This window comes from Osmerus mordax, chromosome 10 (assembly GCF_038355195.1).
Source record: "Osmerus mordax isolate fOsmMor3 chromosome 10, fOsmMor3.pri, whole genome shotgun sequence".
NCBI lineage: Eukaryota > Metazoa > Chordata > Actinopteri > Osmeriformes > Osmeridae > Osmerus > Osmerus mordax.
Window position 1 is genome coordinate 14273883 of NC_090059.1, and position 17896 is coordinate 14291778.

At 43.3% G+C, this 17896-nt stretch overlaps 4 protein-coding genes across 4 annotated transcripts; 2 read left to right on the forward strand and 2 right to left on the reverse strand.

Annotated features, from left to right (window-relative positions):
* Nucleotides 1-1462: 1462 nt before the first annotated feature.
* Nucleotides 1463-6185, forward strand: fkbp10b (FKBP prolyl isomerase 10b). The gene is made up of 10 exons (XM_067244407.1): nucleotides 1463-1780; nucleotides 2089-2234; nucleotides 2409-2598; nucleotides 3016-3161; nucleotides 3539-3728; nucleotides 4274-4419; nucleotides 4634-4823; nucleotides 5070-5212; nucleotides 5364-5527; nucleotides 5722-6185. The coding sequence occupies exons 1-10, from the start codon at nucleotides 1587-1589 to the stop codon at nucleotides 5908-5910; spliced, it is 1698 nt and encodes a 565-aa protein (XP_067100508.1). The 5' UTR covers nucleotides 1463-1586; the 3' UTR covers nucleotides 5911-6185.
* A 4-nt stretch (nucleotides 6186-6189) lies between these two features.
* On the reverse strand, nucleotides 6190-10015 carry LOC136950219 (7-methylguanosine phosphate-specific 5'-nucleotidase-like). The gene is made up of 10 exons (XM_067244409.1): nucleotides 9873-10015; nucleotides 9436-9510; nucleotides 9090-9188; nucleotides 8709-8778; nucleotides 8546-8592; nucleotides 8350-8435; nucleotides 8128-8217; nucleotides 7685-7847; nucleotides 7298-7495; nucleotides 6190-7118 (listed from the first exon to the last, which is right to left on the reverse strand). The coding sequence occupies exons 1-10, from the start codon at nucleotides 9873-9875 to the stop codon at nucleotides 7008-7010; spliced, it is 942 nt and encodes a 313-aa protein (XP_067100510.1). The 5' UTR covers nucleotides 9876-10015; the 3' UTR covers nucleotides 6190-7007.
* Nucleotides 10016-10519: 504 nt separating this feature from the next.
* LOC136950028 (kelch-like protein 10) lies at nucleotides 10520-13073 on the forward strand. Its single transcript, XM_067244114.1, has 5 exons — nucleotides 10520-10659; nucleotides 10849-11338; nucleotides 11561-12175; nucleotides 12324-12473; nucleotides 12711-13073. The coding sequence occupies exons 1-5, from the start codon at nucleotides 10520-10522 to the stop codon at nucleotides 13071-13073; spliced, it is 1758 nt and encodes a 585-aa protein (XP_067100215.1).
* Nucleotides 13074-13345: 272 nt separating this feature from the next.
* klhl11 (kelch-like family member 11) lies at nucleotides 13346-17795 on the reverse strand. Its single transcript, XM_067245570.1, has 2 exons — nucleotides 17306-17795; nucleotides 13346-17090 (listed from the first exon to the last, which is right to left on the reverse strand). The coding sequence occupies exons 1-2, from the start codon at nucleotides 17764-17766 to the stop codon at nucleotides 15506-15508; spliced, it is 2046 nt and encodes a 681-aa protein (XP_067101671.1). The 5' UTR covers nucleotides 17767-17795; the 3' UTR covers nucleotides 13346-15505.
* Between the last annotated feature and the right edge of the window lie 101 nt (nucleotides 17796-17896).

Genomic DNA, 17896 nt, shown 5'->3' on the forward strand with positions numbered 1-17896 from the left:
ACAACAAATATAATGCTTTGAGTAATTGCAGGATATTCCGCACCTATATCACAATATCAGTTGATGAAATATGGAAAAATAACTATTCTATAGTTGATTGGGTAAGCAATCGCTAATTAATATATAAGCCATCTAATAATTTCTTATTTCTGACTATAGCCTACCTTAAAATAAGCAAAATGCATGTAGCGGTAGGGCGACCTTCTTTCAAAATCCTCTATGACCTCTTTACTTGGATAAGGGAGTGAGAGCGCAGGGAAATGCGCTCTACACTTTTTATGACATGACGCTCGCATCAATACGCGCCAGAACACTTGAAGGTCACTGGTAACCAAGACACTTTCCTCTTGGTTATGGCTCGTATCATTACAATGTCTAATGCAATAAGTCAGGCTGTCTTTGAGAAGCCGATGTAACCGTAAACTTAGTTCCATATATTTGATGCAGTCTGTCCAACTCTCTGCAGCATAGTGGTCCAAGGCTTGTCCATAAGCAAAAGCAAGGGGCATGAGCTTGTCTTGAGGGAGAGTCCTAAAATTGTCAAGTTGCGCGACCAGTACACAAACACAACACAGAAATGCAGCTGAAAATAGAGCTCTTTTAACGCATTGGATATTGTTAACCAGACTAGTCATACTCCCGAAGTGAGTCACGTCTTCTTATAGCTCCTACAATTGTTTTCCACAGAGTTTTAGTGAGTAGCAAGACTGGTAAACCGCTTAGGGGTCCAGGGGAATAGTGAATAGTGGTCTGTGGTATCAGATTTCTACATGACGCCCAGCTGTCATGTAGGCCTATAAATGACATGCTTTCGTATAAGTAGGCCTAAGCTATATTAGGCTATTGTCAGAGATTGCAAAAGTACACACATCCTTCACCAAAGTAGAAGTACAGATATGTTAAAAAGATTACACTTGACAAGTTACAGTAGGGCTCTGATATATAGGCCTATCTTTCATTTTGTTAAAGCTTTATAACTGTGCTCAAAAGCATCCATCGCTTGCTTGACCTTCAAACATGCAATAATATCATTATTTTACTCTTGGGAACAGAAAGTAACAGATGAAGATTTCTAATTAGGCTATAAGGCCAGTCCCGTAACGTAGGCCTATTTTCTACAGCATATAATTCCTAGGCTAACTATTAAAATCATTATGCAATAAGAGAAGATAGGATGTGACACGCAATACTTTTTATTTGTCATTGACACATTTTGGAACGAAAAAAGCTACAATAGACTACTGTATGTAATCCAAACGAGTTTATATAGTTTTTGAACAAGGTTCCCACTGTTCAATATAAGGATGGCTGTCGCAAAACTCGCCCTCGCCCCGCTTTGCGCATTACCGCTAGAAGTTAACTGGAGACTGTCCACGTTTACAACATTCCTTGCTAGAGGGAGAGCCCCCCCTTCCTTGGGAAAAGTGCCGTCTAAACTCTGTACTCCCTCTTTAGACAGAAACGAGTGAATGTGTGTGCGTGTGTGAATGCAATTTACTTAAACCGATGCAGGGCCAGTTCGTACCAACAGATTAGTTGTTCGTGCATTGAATCCGTTTTCAGGATTCAAATAGCTTATATTTAAAATGTTTGCAAAGTATATATTTGTTTTGCTCCTAAATACTTGGTGTTATGTTCAGTGCAACCCTAGTCCGCTCGGAGATGTAGTCGTGGACAGATATTCCATACCTGAAGTTTGTACTAGAGAAGTGAAAAGTGGAGATAATGTTCGTTATCATTACAATGTGACATTCCTTGATGGAAAAGAATTCGATTCGAGGTAAGATTTACATTTTCACCATCTTTGTTGTTCTTGTGACATGCATTCGGGATTTTTTTGCGTTGCTAATCCTTTGCCAAAATAGCTCGGCCTCTGCTATATGAACGCTTTTTAAAAGTAGGCCCACGTTTTATCGCTGGTTTGATTTGCTTCCTCACGGACATCTGTTCTGAATGTTTCGATAAATCATGTTGTTCTAATTAGCTCTTCTCGTCCTCATGTTTAGACTGATCAAATTATTCTGCAGGCCTACCTCTTTCTCCTCTAAGCATTTGTCTCCCTCTCATGGTCTGGTTTGGCCTGCACAGTCATAAAAGAGGAGTCCCTACAGTCGGTGTGACTGGTGCGGGACGCCTCATCGCTGGCATTGATAAAGGCATCCAGGGCATGTGCGTCAACGAGCGCAGAAAAGTGACTGTGCCCCCACATCTTGCCTATGGCAATGAAGGCGCAGGTAGCCTATTGCCACGTCCTTCATGATATCGCGACAATTTACATTTCCATATGTCGTTTACTTAGCAGAATTAATTTACAGCATTTTATGACTGTGGTTGTTTAAATATTTGTAAATCATATTGCTGGCCAGCCAAAAATGTTTTTACACTTTTATTAATTTCCCTTCTGTCAGGTGATGTGGTGCCCCCAGACACCACCTTGGTGTTTGACATTCTCCTGCTGGACATATGGAATACGGCAGACCTAGTCGCAACTCTTACCATGAGCACACCCAAGAACTGCCTGCGCTCAGTGAAGCGTACTGACTTTGTGCGCTACCATTACAACGGTACTCTACTAAATGGCACCCCCTTTGACTCCAGGTGAGACGATTCTTGACAGAGTAAGAGAGACAACATAAATAATAGGAATCCAAAGTAGACTGTTAGGGTTAGTAGAAGTTTTGTGTAGATCTTAGATGTGTTTTCCACAGGTGATTTTGGTAAATGGAAGCCAGAATTTACTCCGTAATGGTATCAACATGCAGTTTGTGAAACAGGCACTCATTGTGGCTTTGGCTTAAGAGTATGTGTGAAAGTATTTTATGTAGCCTAGAACCGCTAAACCATCATTTAATTATTTTGGCACACACGGAAACAAACCAGATGATGAACACCACAATCTCTCACAACCCTCTGAAATGGTAGCCCATGTCTCTGTGTCTGTCTGTGTTGTGCTGTCCAGGTATTTGTGAGGAAATGGGTGTGTGTTGATTATGCGCTTGTATGAGCCCCACCCAGCTACACCAGGAAACAGACCCAAGATGGCCTGGTAGGTGAGGGCTGGCTGATCAAGGGGATGGACCAGGGTGTACTGGGCATGTGCGTGGGGGAGATCAGGAATATTGTAGTCCCACCTTTCCTGGCCTATGGAGAGAAAGGATTTGGTAAGTATAGGAGAGGGAACATGGAAATGGGTTAACCGATTGCTTCAGAAGTTAATTCTGATTTGAATGTTGACTTTTATTTAGCTATACATGAGAAATAGACCTATAGGCTTGCTGGAAACATAATTTATAAAAATACAAAAAACATTAAAAATATGACATTAGAGGAAACCATTCCAATTGTTAGAGAGGTAGTTTGAAGTCCTTTAAGGACCAGATTGTCTGTGTTCCAGACCTAGAAACAGAGCACCAACTCACACAGTTCAGTGCCTCTTTACCTTAACAAACTTAAGTCACATACAGTGTGAATTTGAACCAACATAAAGTTTAATATACTGAGTATTTGTGTCTGCTTGTGTCTTCATCCCTGGCATCAGGCACAGATATTCCCTCTCAGGCCACTCTAGTGTTTGATGTCCTGTTAGTGGATCTGTACAACCCCAAGGATGATGTCACTGTGGAAAACCAGGAAGTGCCTGAGTCCTGTACGCGCAAATCTGTGGCTGGGGATTATATTCGCTACCACTACAATGGCAGCTTCCTCAACGGAGTCTCATTCGACAGCAGGTAAGCTTTGTTCATTGGTTGGTGGGCCGAGCCAAGATGTTTGCTCTTTATGTTTACTGTCAAGATTCTCTAAATTGGAGATCAGGAAGAACAAAACATAAATCACAAGGACTAGGATGCAAAAATTCTCTAGCACCTAAGCACCTGTGTGAGACGACCAAAGCTTGGCAGGTGGTGCTTGCCTTTACCGGTTTTTGACCATTAACATATTTACTACACCTATATGGATAGTGAGGACACTGCTATAGACTACATTGATGCCACCTTAGGGTATCTTCAGGCTACTTAGCTTATTGGTCTCTGAACTTGTGCTTGCACGCAATGTACATAAAGAGGATGCCATTGCACTGCACGCAATGGAAAGTGGAAATGTGCCTGAGCATGTTGGAAAGTAAATTAAAATATTATTGTTTTAATGACAGCTTGTTAATGTTGCAGCATTCCGATTGCTTTCCACATATCTTACTACTAAATCCTAGTCTGTAAATGTCTATGGCGTTTTTTAATGTGAATGTTGAATCTTTCTCTCCTCTTCCTTTTGGCAGTTACCAGAGGAACAGCACATACAACACCTACATTGGGATGGGCTACGTTATCTCAGGCATGGACAAGGGTCTGCAGGGTGTGTGTGTTGGGGAGAAGAGGAGGATCGTCATGCCACCTCACCTGGCCTATGGAGAGCAGGGAGCAGGTGAGTGAGAAGCAGTGCAGAGCCCTGGTCCATCTCTGGCCCCTGAATATTTGATCAGATGTTTTAGAATAACACATTTCAGCATATGCATGCAGGCCGATAACCACAGACTTCTCTTGGGTTCTTGATTAGTCTTTGCCTAGAAAACCTGTCGATCATTGTGTTATTTTAGTATTCCAGTCCACAGCTAAGTTTGTCACTTCTGTCCGTCCAGGTCAGGACATTCCAGGCTCAGCCGTGCTGGTCTTTGACATCCACGTCATCGACTTTCACAACCCCAAGGACTCTGTGGAGATCCAGGTAACACACAAGCCTGAGGTATGCAACGAGACCAGCGACATCAATGACCTCATCCACTACCACTACAACTGCTCCCTGCTGGACGGCACACTCCTCTTCTCCTCGTAAGCCCAGATCTCATCAGGCCATATGTTGATGTTTTTGTGTCCTACTCTCACATGACCACAGCCAAGTCATCCTTCTATACCATGCTACCAGCATAGCATGGTAATAGCATAACTCAAATAGCATAACTGTCATTCAGACGGCTACATTAGCTAAATCCAGAAAGTATATAGCTGGTTAGTCTTGCCTGGTGGCATTCATTATCCTAACCAGTGTCCTTCCTCTATTCATGTTTGACTTGTCAGAAGTGACTATGACAACATGCAGGACACAGTGCTGGGAGCGGACAAGGTGATTGACGGGCTGGACGAGGGTCTGCGGGGCATGTGCGTAGGAGAGAGGAGGGTGGTCATCATCCCACCGCATCTTGGACACGGAGAGAAAGGAGGTGATAACCTTCCCATCCACCTTACCGTTTCAACAACTGGGATGCAATGCTATTAACTACTGTCAAAATATAGCATTTAGGATACAACCCGACTGTTTCATCGTGAACTGTTATCAGCAGCTGACACTAGTGTGTTCTATTCCGGGTTCAGCGTCTGGTGTGCCGGGCAGTGCCGTCCTCCAGTTTGAGCTGGAGCTGATGAGTCTCCAGAAGGGTGTGCCAGATGGCTACCTGTTTGTGTGGCTTGAGGACAGCCCTGCAGAACTCTTCAAAGCCCTGGACATGGACAATAATGAGAAGGTTCCTGTGGAGGAGGTATGGTGCTACAATAACCTGGATGAAATACAGTAGGTTAGACAGTTACTGTATGCAGATAGGCCACTGTTAACAAAACAGTAATCTAAAAGTAAAGTATGGTTTAGATTTACTTGTAATGAAGACACATGATTCAATTCATATAAATTCCAACTCATTCTCCCTTCCCTCCCCACTTCTTTCGAACCCCTAAGTTTGGAGAATTCATTAAAAAACAAGTAGCGGAGGGCAAAGGTCGTATGAAACCAGGGGCGGACCCTGATGAGGTTATCGCTGACATGTTCAGAAACCAGGATCGCAACAAAGATGGAGTCATCACCCCAGACGAGCTGAAACTGAAGGTGGAGGAGGACAAGGAGAATGCAATGCACGAGGAGTTATGAGAAGACACGACACACACACGACACACACACACTTCCTCTTTCTCAGGGACAGACTACACAAGCCACATCCAAATTAAGACTTTTTACCAAGTGAATTGTTTAATATTTCCATTGACACAAATTGTGGAAACTATTCTTAAAGAAGCACAATTCTTCATGGTAAGGTTTGGTCATGTTAAGAGAAAGTTATGTTAAAGAGTGATTGATTGAACAAGTCAATCTTCCTAACGGCACCTTCATTGTCCCTGATTTTCTAAAGAAATAAAGTTTTTTTTTTCACAGAAAATTTCAAACTTTTTGGGGATAAAAATGTATCTTCTCTCACAACTAACATTTCTGGGTATGTGCAAAAAACTTTCCTAGCAGCTGCAGATAATACCAACATAATGACTTCCATGCAGTCACTTTCCCAGACATACAGTGGCCTAATTCCTAGAGATAAACCACAACTTTAAAATATGTCATTCAAAATTACAGTATCAAATACATATGTACACAGTTCCAAAATGCATCTAGGTAAAAGTTTAAATAAAAAGGTGCACCATTGTGGTACTACATCAGAGTGTCTAAAAGATACATTGTTGTAAACCTACTCCTTAAGTCCTGGGAAATAGATTTAGATAATAAGGGTGGGGGAAAAAATCGATTCACATTTACATTTAAAAATAAATAATGTAAGCATATATTGAATCGAAATTTGATTAAAAATCGAATCGTGACCCCAAGAATCGAATCATGAGGTACCAAAAGATTCCCCACCCCTATTAAATAACATCTTACATTTTGAGGTTCTTCTGTGACTAAATGCATTTTAGTGAAGGGTAAGCTCACCTCCATTGAGAACTTAGAGATGTAGAGATGCTGTACCAACGCATTAAAAAAACATAGCTGGATACCAACATTGGGATTTACAAGAAATGTTGGTAGGACTCCAACCATACAGTGACAGTAAACATCTTTTTTTTATATAGCTTTTAACTGGTTGAGGTAATTGAGGGTGCTCCAGCATTCAGCGTTGTGGAGCAACCGTGTGGAACTAGCCGAATGCAAACAGGAAGTAATCCATGCTTGACTTGCCCCACTGTCACACCATTTCCTCACTTGCCGGTGGTGATGTAGTTGAGGACAGCGTTGGGGACATCCATGGTTTCATCCTTCACCACGACAATGTCGTAGGAGTTGATGTAAGACTCCTTCCTCTCCTCCACCTGGGGAAAAACAAGACGGCAGCCAATGACCAAGTCCAGTAATCACCAGGTTCATTACGTGCCGTTTTGCAAGCTACCAGTCCATAGTCCATCAAGTGTGTATGGTACCTTTAAAGTGAATCTTGGAGGTTGCATGTTTAAATGACCCCAACCAGGTCCCCAGTCCCCAGTCCCCTCACCTGGTCGTTGAGGAAGCCAATAGTGACGATGTGCTGAGTGGCCACTCCGTCCGCCATGGTGAGGTCTCCCAGAGAGTCCCCCAGCAGCAGCACGTTGGGGCGATCCCTCAGCTCCAGGAAGTGTGCCGTGTGGAGGAGGGCACCCTCCCTCTTGTTGAAGATGTGAATCAGCTGGCCCTTGAAGGACTGCAGTATTCCCTGGAAAAGAACCAGGGTCAGAAAGGACCATCACTGGGGAAAAAGATTCCTTAAGTAGTGTGGAGTTTGGGACATTTGATTAAAAAAACGTTGACATGGGCAATAAGACCATTGGCATCGCTAAACCATTGTTTAGCATGTTTCGTGATCAAATGAATTAGATTTGCATCAAAGGTTTCTAGCACTTACGCAGTCATCAAAATCCATGTAGTTCGACATGATGTGAACGTTGGGGTGGAAGACCTGGTTCTGTCTGATCACCTCCTCCAGGATGTCTCCTACTCCAGCTGAGAAGATCAACAGAGGCACATGCTGCTCCTGCAGGTGGTCAAAGAACCCCTTGTAGCCCTCCCTGGAAAAATCAACAGCACAGGAGAAGGAATAGTATTAACTACTGATCGCTCGGTCGATACGTTGAAGCCTCAGTTTGATATTTCCCGGCATGACCTCACTCTCGGTTAGTAAGTAGTATCGTTGTCTCCTAAGCAAAGCACAACTGTCTACCTAATCAGGAGCCACTCATCTGTTTCTAAGCTTGCTACAATATACACAAAGTATCACAAATCAGTCTAGCAATACTGTCTGGACAACACCTTGTAAGCAGAGAGTCATTATGATATGGTGGGGCTGACCTGAGCATGGCGCTAGACTCTTTCACAACCTGGGACAGCAGGTCCTTCCGGATCTTCTGCTGGATAAGCAGCTCGTGTACTTTGGTCCACCTGTAGAGACAGCATGCAGTGGACAGTAAAGTAAACAAACCCTGTTAACCGACACCTGCCTGTGTGTTACACATTTAGATGTAGAATACAGTATGTGCATGCAGTGATTGCACTGTGCTGTCAGACTCCTACCATTCCACCATGAGGGGCAGCTTCTCTTTAACGGTGCGGGCAGCATCAATCTCAATAGGGTAGTAGGTGTTCAATAACTGCCTCATCTACAGACAGGTGTGAGAGCTATTCAGACGTCTTCTTTAACAATACTATAGATAACCTGTTGTTTTTTTAGACCTGTACTCCTTTTATTACATTATTGTCATAAGCTCACCTGGTTCCTACAGTCCTCACTGAGGATCAAGCTGTTATCCAAGATATCTGCAAGATTGTGTTAGATGTTTAAATAGCATACTCATTTTTTATGTTAAGAGAATGTTAGGTCAATCTATTATTTCTTCAGGGACCCTGCGTTGACCGGGGTTTGTGGTACTCACTGTGAGTGGTGGGACACCTCCTCCCGTTGTGAGCAAATCTGGTTAATGTCATATCAAAGTCAGAGATCACCTGTAGAGACCCAACCATGTTTAGAATACAGTTTCCTACCTACACCCAAATGGTACACATCCACTCACTCATATTACATGATAAGTTCAGGATGGTTTCTCACCAGCTAAATCTTAGGGCAAGGAAAACTGGTAATCTATGGTTTGTGTTAAATTAGCCAGACTTGTTTAGTCCCGCCAAAGAACAAATAAAGGAAGTGTCAAGGGCAGCTGAGACAAGCTTACCTATAGAAATGAATGGCCAGGATGAACACTGAGTAATGTATGTCATCTATACAGAACAGTGTGGGATCAGATTGTGGTTTGTGCTACCTGGAGGGTGCTGGGTCCAGCTCTGTGCATGGCCTGTATGGTCTCTTCAACTCTGCTACGGTCCCTCATCAGCACTGAGGACTTGGCCAAGTCAGGGATCTATAAAATAGGCTGAGGTCAAGATTTCATTTAACCTCAAACTACTATAAAATGACACTACAGCCAAGCGGATGTATGCTGCGAATGCACTGCTTTGTGCACATACTATGATACAAATTATTTAACATAATATCTGAAAGGTAAGAACAACTCACAGCAAATGGAACTGGACATATTCTAAGTCCAAGCACATATAGAAATGTATTAAAGGCAGCAAAACATTCTAAAGAGCAGAGGAAATTCTGACCTCATACTTGGTCAGCTGGTGCCAGATTGCAATGGCAGTCCGCACTGGCATATTAATCCAGGGTATGTGGTATAACTGAGCATAAAACCAAGAAAAGAGGTTTAAATTGGATTTACAGTGCAATGAACAACAATGTAACAATTTCTTTAGAAAGTTTCAAACACACACAAAAAAAATCATTAAATAAAGGCAAGAAAACAATTTGCCCTTAAAATAATAACCCTTTAGCCTAAATTTATACTAGAAACGTTAGCTAACTAACCATTTCTTCACGCTATGCATTAAGCATTGCATAGGGGACAGTGACTACGTGGAATCTTACATAAGAATGTGGTTTTAGAAATAGAATTTTAAAGTGTATCATTTGACTGAAATATCGCAAGCTTGCAATTTAGCTATCTTGCTAGCTGCTGACAGATAGTGTTTAGCCTACTTACCATTGTAAGCCTTTAAAAGGAGGTGTGAAATACTTAAAATAGACTTTCATAAAACGCGGTGAAAGGTACGTAGCCTATACACAATAAATATAAAAAAAATTGCTAAAACGTTGATACATTGGTGCCCAGTAAGCTTTGTTTACTGGTCTAAAGATAACGTTGTACCACTTCCAGCGTCCCTGTTTGAACAGTTACATTAGAAACTATGGTTCCGGTGTCTTATGTTCCTATCTATGATTGCTAAAGCAAAATATAACACACACAAAAATAACAGCAACATTATCATTACTATTCCTGAAATGTCATACATGTATCTATGTTCATTTAGGTATTTTAATGGTAAAATAAATATAAAAATAAGAGATCCAGTTTATGCTCGGTAGACACCATTAATATGACATTTAGCTTTACCTTTTTTAATGAGAAACTGGCCATGTTACCATGGTAAAGGTGGCAACATGACTACTGCTTTGCATCCACAGAGAAATGGACATGCCATTGTGATGTATCAATGCACGGACACTCTAGAACTTGGGGAGAATTGGAACACAGCTACTTCTCCCAATGCCATCAAACTTTTTGCACACACTAAACTTGCTAAGAACGTGGAGGTCTGTACCACTTCAAATATATTTAAAAAGTGCAATATGGACAAGACCAACGTGGCTTTTAATATTTTTAATGAGTTACGGCTGGAGGGGCAGCTCTGTGATGTGGTCATCAAAGTTGATGCGATTGAGTTCAAAGCTCATAAGAATATCCTGTGTGCGTTCAGCTCCTATTTCCGGTAAGAATCTTTGTCCATTTAGAAATGGTTGATAAAATAATCAGTTACATTGTTTTAATGATCAATAGGGACTTATAGTCTTGATCAACAAACCTATCTCTGTGGTGTACCCATATACTGTAATGTAATACTTCATCAAATGTGTCTTAACACTTTCTAACAACTGAAATGTAACATACTTTCCGACAGTGCTCTGTTCACCAGTGGCTGGAACAACTCAGAGAAGAGTGTGTATACCATCCCTGGCACCACTCCTGAGATGATGAGGCTGATTATTGAGTTTGCCTACACTGGAGCTCTCCCTGTCACTGAGGACAATGTGGAGAGACTCCTGGAGGCTGCAGACCAGTTCTGCATCACAGGAATAGTGCAGGCCTGCTGCGAATTCCTGGAGTCGCAACTGTGTCTGGAGAACTGCATAGGCATCTGCAAGTTTGCCGACTTCTACTCCTGTGCCGAACTATGCCGCAAGGCCTTCCTCTTCACCCTTCACCACTTTGAAGACATCGCCGAAGTGTCTGAGGAGTTTCTGGAGCTGTCGCAGGCACAACTCTGTGACCTCATCGAGAAAGACAACCTCAATGCCAAGCAGGAGGACCAAGTGTACCAGGCCATTCTTCGATGGGTCTCTCATGATATCTCAAATCGCAAGAACTCCCTCCCTGTGCTCCTGCCAAAGGTGACAGTCTCTTCTTTAGACAGTGTCATAGGTCATACAGACCTTAAATGCTGGATTCACTTCACTGGCAGTGTTTTTTAAGGTTAATATTTGATTGGTGGGAAAGTAAGCAAGCAACATGTTCAACGTGTGTGGAAAATATGTGTACAGTGTAAGGGGATTTGTCAACGGTTCTACTATCTTTGGATAACCAAGCTATTTGTTATTGTGTCATCTATATAGGTGCGTATGGCTTTGATGACCCCTGAAAACTTCCTAGAGAGCATCAGGAATCACCCTCTTGTAAAGGAAAGTTTAGAGTGCAAAACCATTGTCCTCAACGGCTTGAAGGCCTTGTATGAGCTCAACATGCATGGACCCTCCAATGTGTACTTTGGTAACCCCATGTCCCGCCCTCGCCTTCCCTACAACATCCTATTGGCCATCGGGGGCTGGAGTGGTGGCAGTCCAACCAATGTGATTGAGGCATATGACACAAAGGCTGACCGCTGGGTAAAGGTGGCCCAAAATGATACCTCTCGGGCTTACCATGGCACAGTGTACCTCGATGGCTTTGTCTACTGCATCGGCGGCTTTGATAGTGTGGACTACTTCAACGACGTACGTAAGTTCAACCCCATCACACGCACCTGGCACCAGGTGGCACCCATGCACTCGCGGCGATGCTACGTCAGTGTGGCGGTGCTGGATGGATACATTTACGCCATGGGTGGCTTTGATGGCTGTTTGCGAATCAACTCTGTCGAGCGCTATGACCCTGAAAACAACCAATGGACCCTCATAGCACCAATGCATATGAGGAGAAGTGACGCCAGCGCTGCCACACTCAATGGACAGGTGGGTACAAGCAGGAGACCACAGACTGTAGGAGACAATTCTAATTACATTTCACTAAGAAAGTGGGACATCGCCTATCCGTTAACGACTGTTATTATAAAAACTTGTCAATTATGTCTGAATGTTATGTGGGTACTTCATGGGTCAGGTCTACATTTGTGGAGGCTTCAACGGGGAAGAGTGCCTATTCAATGCAGAGAGCTACTGCCCCAACACCAACCAGTGGACCCTGATTAAACCCATGAACTGCCGACGAAGTGGGGTTGGGATTGCTGTTTACCACAATCAACTCTATGCGGTAAGTCTCACCACACATTTTAGGTGGAGGCTTTAGAGCTGAATAAACAACTGGTTGCAGGCATAAGAGGGGTGTGATTTTTTTTTTTTTTATGACTGAACATTGAAGATAAAGTGATAAAATAGAACGCTGTGCTTTACCCGAATTAATGAGTTGACCTTAAAAGATTATGGGGCTCTGTTCCTTATTGTGAATAACAGGGATTGATTTAAATTCATACTTTTCATATCCAACTAGGTTGGAGGTTTTAATGGTGCAAACCGTCTCAAGACTGCAGAGGTGTACAACCCACTTATCAACAGCTGGCGTGCCTTGCCTTCCATGTTCAACCCACGTAGCAACTTTGGCATTGAGGTGGTAGACAACCTGCTCTATGTTGTGGGAGGATTCAACGGCTTCAACACCACCGTCAACGTGGAATGCTACAACGATAAGACGGATGAGTGGTATGATGCCCAAGACATGGCTACACTTCGGAGTGCCCTCAGCTGCTGTGTGGTGCCTGGCCTGCCAAATGTAGCAGATTACATAGTCCCACGTGACAGCACTCTGGTCTGTGGTGAAGGAGAGAGCACACCTGCCTCTGGGCACAAAGTGTGACTGATCCTCCAGAATGACCCTGCCAGATGCTTAGTGACCTTCAGAAAATTCAAAAAAACGTAAACAAAAAGAACTAACATATTCCATAGTAATTTTGCCACTCGAGACTATTTTATACTAAAACCTAGGAAGCACACATGAAAATCACTAACTGCATATTAAATACTCTTGAATTGAAATATTCAATAACTGCATTTTGTTACATCTTTACACAACATAAAATGTATACTATCGCTATATATGAAATATCTTTTATTTCAGATGATGAACACTTACAGCAAGCTGTGCTTCATAAAACGTTTACATGAAGGTCATTTCATATTTTACATTACTGAACAAATAAGACAGCAGAAGGAATAGGGCATTGTTTTGATACTTAATTTAGATTAATGTAATTAATGTCTCCTTAAGAATAAGGGAGGTATAATTTTGCCAATCCATGAAAGCAAACAAGCTCAACGGCCAACAAATGGCATTTACAAATCAGCAAACAATATAATCGTATACTGGACTATGTAATGTACATTTGGTATACAATCTAAGTTTAGTTATGGTGTAACCTGTGTTGTAAAATCAGGGTAGATGTAAATAAAGGATCTCAATTGAGGCTACTGATCTCCCAGTTAAATATATATCCACACAGATTTATTAATTTGGGGGAATGTAAAGCACTGTGAATTAAAAGACAATGGTGGTAGCTACAGAGCTCATGAATCTCAGAGCAAGCACATCCAAGTGAAGATCCATTTAGGACACAATAATAGGTTTCTCTAGTCTTCAAGATAAATATTTTAAGAAAAATAGGAGCCACAGAGCAGCAATCACACAATGTAACAGTAACCACATGTATGGTAAACAACAGTGGCTTAACACAATTTAATTGATTAAGGAATGAATATATTTAATCTACTAACTCTCTAGTATACAAACAATGGCTGGGCTCTTTTTATACACTGGGTTAATTACAGCTGCGCTTGGTCTGTCAATGGAATGGCTAGAGGATCACATTTTGGTATCAGTGGCAATTTCAAATGTAATGTAATGCCAACTGTAATTCAACACAAAACACAAACACATGTTCAAGTGCCGGTAGCCATGCTTGTTAGCATATGGGAATGACACAACAGCAATGAATGTTACGTTACTTAGGAACAACAGAACTACTCTAAATAACAATGGTAACACTATGTTACAGTCGTTTAATTACCCAACTATTTGCAAGTGAGCAATGATGATACAGAATATTACCTTTCAGTAATGAATCCAAAGAAAAGCCACATTTGACCCAATATTACAAAATAAAGAGAAAGTATCCACCCTTCCAGAATAAGTTAATAATACAGCATGCTCTAAAGATCTAAAGATAACAGCACGCTACAGTTATAAATATTACTGTGATATTTGGAACATTAACACATATTCTAAGGTTTCTCATGTAGCATATCCATAAAATGGGAGACAAACATAGAATAACGTCTCCAAATTAAGTGCTTCTTGTTCCATCCTGATTTCTAGTGCTGATTTAGATTGTATGTGCTATGAGTTATTTTATTATTATTTAATATATTTTTTATTCATATTACTGATAAACCACATAAATCATGTAGCACATTCATCATTTTAAAAATGTAGTGCAAAGAAGGCCATGAAGGAATTTAGTATTTGGGTTAGGGGGGAGGACAAATATTAAAGCTTAGTTCTCAAACCTATACCCATTTCACACATTGGCATAACACTAACTTATTTACTCTTCTAGTTCAGATATTTCTTGTACTAGTCACAAAAGTTCCACCCTTGGTTTCCGATTAGGTACAAACATGCAAACGATCCTAACCAATTGTACACAACGCCTGAATTGCATCAGCTATTGCAACCGTCAGCTCTACTGGAAAACATTGTTTAACAGTACAATGTAATTTACAAGAATCATCTAAAGCCAATTCCCTTCACTGTAAAGAAGCAACATGGACTTGTTTGGCCACACTATGTTCTGGCATGTTCTCAGAGAACATTAAAGAAGAGCATTAAGTCATGTAGGCCATCACAGTGAAAAAATGTAATGCCAATGAATCCACGTTCAGCTGGAATGGAACTGTCAAACCGACAACAGAATAAGAGGATCAAGGTAAGGCATATCTAAGTATGTAAGGCCAAAAAGCAAGCTCAATTATTCTGGATTGGATACATAATTTGAATAAATATGTAAATATTTACATTTTTCATTGTCGGATCATTCACAATTCTATAAACATTTTTTATTTAAAGTCTCTCTCCCTTCCTATAGACCTGAGCAAATTCAACCCCATACATTTCTTCACTTGAAAACTAAAAACAACATCCGGTGGCACAGAAAGGGCACAGTCCTAGCTAAACACAGAATGTGAATTTGGTGCTGTGAGAAACGCTGTCCTCTAGAGGTAATGGAAGGGAATTCAGCACTCTATCTGCGACTGCAGTTGCCTGCGCAAGGTGAGGGTGCGCCGGTGCAGCTGCTGCATCTGCTGCATGCGATCCCGTTGACGAGCCAGGTTCTGGGGCATGGGGTAGCGCTGGCAGCCGTACAGGAAGCGGTAGGGGATGCGGACGTGGCAGGCGGTGGCCCGGCAGCGGGGCTGGGGCATGGGCGGAAGCAGCAGCCAGCGCTTCCTCTCTGCGCAGTACCGGTAGGCTTCCTTGCGATACTGCTTGTCGACATCGTCGCTGTTCTTCCAGCCGCCGATGATGAAGACGTCATCGCCCAGGTAGCAGATGGCAGCGCCCTCGATGCTGGTGACCTCCGGCGGCAGGCTCTCCAGGATGTCGTCCGAGATGCGGGCACTGATCTTCTGCCTTGCCGCTTCGTCTTGCACACCGTAGCTCTTGGGGCAGCAGGAGGCCGTGTGGTAGAAATTGGTAGGCGCCACGGCCATCTGGAAGACGCAGTAGTTGTCGATGAGGGGCAGGGAGTCCACTTCCTGCCACTGGCGGCTCTCTGTGTCGTAGCGCGTGGTCACCGTCTTCAGCCCGTCCTCGTTGTCCGTGTCGACTGGCGTGCGTGCCGTCACGTAGACGTAGCGGTCCTCCACGCTCACCGCCTTCACGTCCCGTAAGATCTTGGGCGCCGACTCCAGGTTGTGCCACTTGTCCTGCTCGGGCTCGTACACGCTCACGTCCTTGAACCCCGGACTGAAGTTTCCGTGGCCCCCGATGCTGTAAAGGATGTTCTTGATGCTGGTGAGGCCAAAAGAGTGCTTGCGGGTAGTCAAGTTGCTCACCTGTTCCCAGGTGTTGCGGTTTGGATTGTAGCGTTCCACTGTCTTGGCAAAGCCTGGTTCCATGGAGCCCGCAACATAGACATGGGAGTCTGTTACTGCTATAGCATGACCGTCAAGGTGATTATGGATGTGCGGCAGGTTGACCCAGCGATCCTCAGCCACAAAGTAGCCCACACACTCACTCAGGTAGTCACCGCCCTCGGACACTCCCCCGACCACCATGATCACGTCCATGTTCTGTCCGAAGCGTGGCTGGAAGGCCGCCATGTAGGTGGCCCAGAATTCGAGGTCCGCTGATTTGAGGTTCTCTAAGCGAATGGCATGGCCCTCAACGGCATCTGACACCAGCTGCATGCAGGCAGCGTTATTACCCACCAGAGGCTCCTTCTTGACCACCCGTGTCAGGTAGGTGGGCATGATCTGTGGAAGCCTGAGGAGTCGAAACAGCTCCTCAAAATATTTATCCCGCTCTTCACCATTGCGCTGCACCCATTTGACAATGGCCTCGAACAGCACTTCCTCTGAGTCCACAGTGATCTCCGCATCAGACAACCAGTCCCTGACCAGGTGGAAAGGCAGGGTGTAGAATTCATCATCCTGGATGACCTTGTGGAAGTTGCGTCTTATCATGTCAGCAGCCCGCAGTGCTAGCTGGTCCAAAGTGTACATGTGAGCCAGGCTGTGCACGGCTACACAGTTGGTCAAGCTCAATTTCTTCTTCAGGAACTCGCCACAAAAGTTCTTCAGCTGCACCAGCAGGAATCTGATATATAAAATCATCATAAATAATACAATATATGAAAAACTGATCCAAGCAACCAAACAATATCTCTATTGCTTAAGTCTATAGTAAGCCTTAACAAGATACTGTCAATTTCTACCTGAATCATGGAAAATTGCGTTGCACACACGCAATGAATAATGCATTATGGTTAATCATTACATCAAGTTTGTTTGTGGTGTGTGTATTTTGCTTACCTGTCTGCAAGTTCCAGTACCTCATGCACATTGGCAGTACTGACACGTATTTCTCCTGTGTATATGAACTGCATGACGCTTTCAACTGTCTCTGGGTCTGGCCCTGTTTCAGAACTCCATTCTTTCATGTTCACACGGCCAGACAGCGACTCCGAAAACTGTCCTCCCAGTAGGGGAGAGAAATAGTCTGTGGCTGCGGCGAGAACCGAGCGATGGGCAGACAGTTCAAAACTTTGTACCGTGTCACTGGATGCTCCGCAACTGAAGGCCAACGTTACATCACAGAACAAACCGGCCTTCCTCTGCTCGTTCTGCCGACGAGAGAGCTCAGAGCAGTGGGTCGACGACGTAAACTCCTCAGCCTCTTCAGATTCTCCATCCGCCGCGAGCGTCCCGGCTGTGCTGCTTCCACCGTTTCCGCCTCGGTTTGTGTCCTCTGGATTCGGTGCTGCGGCTGCCATTGCAGCAGATGTTGGTCGCAATCGCAAAATAATATTATGAACTAGCTTAGGAAAGAAGTCATACGCACATATCACACAAGTAAACAAATACTCAAATCTGGACATGCGTAGTGATGGCAGGAAGTACACG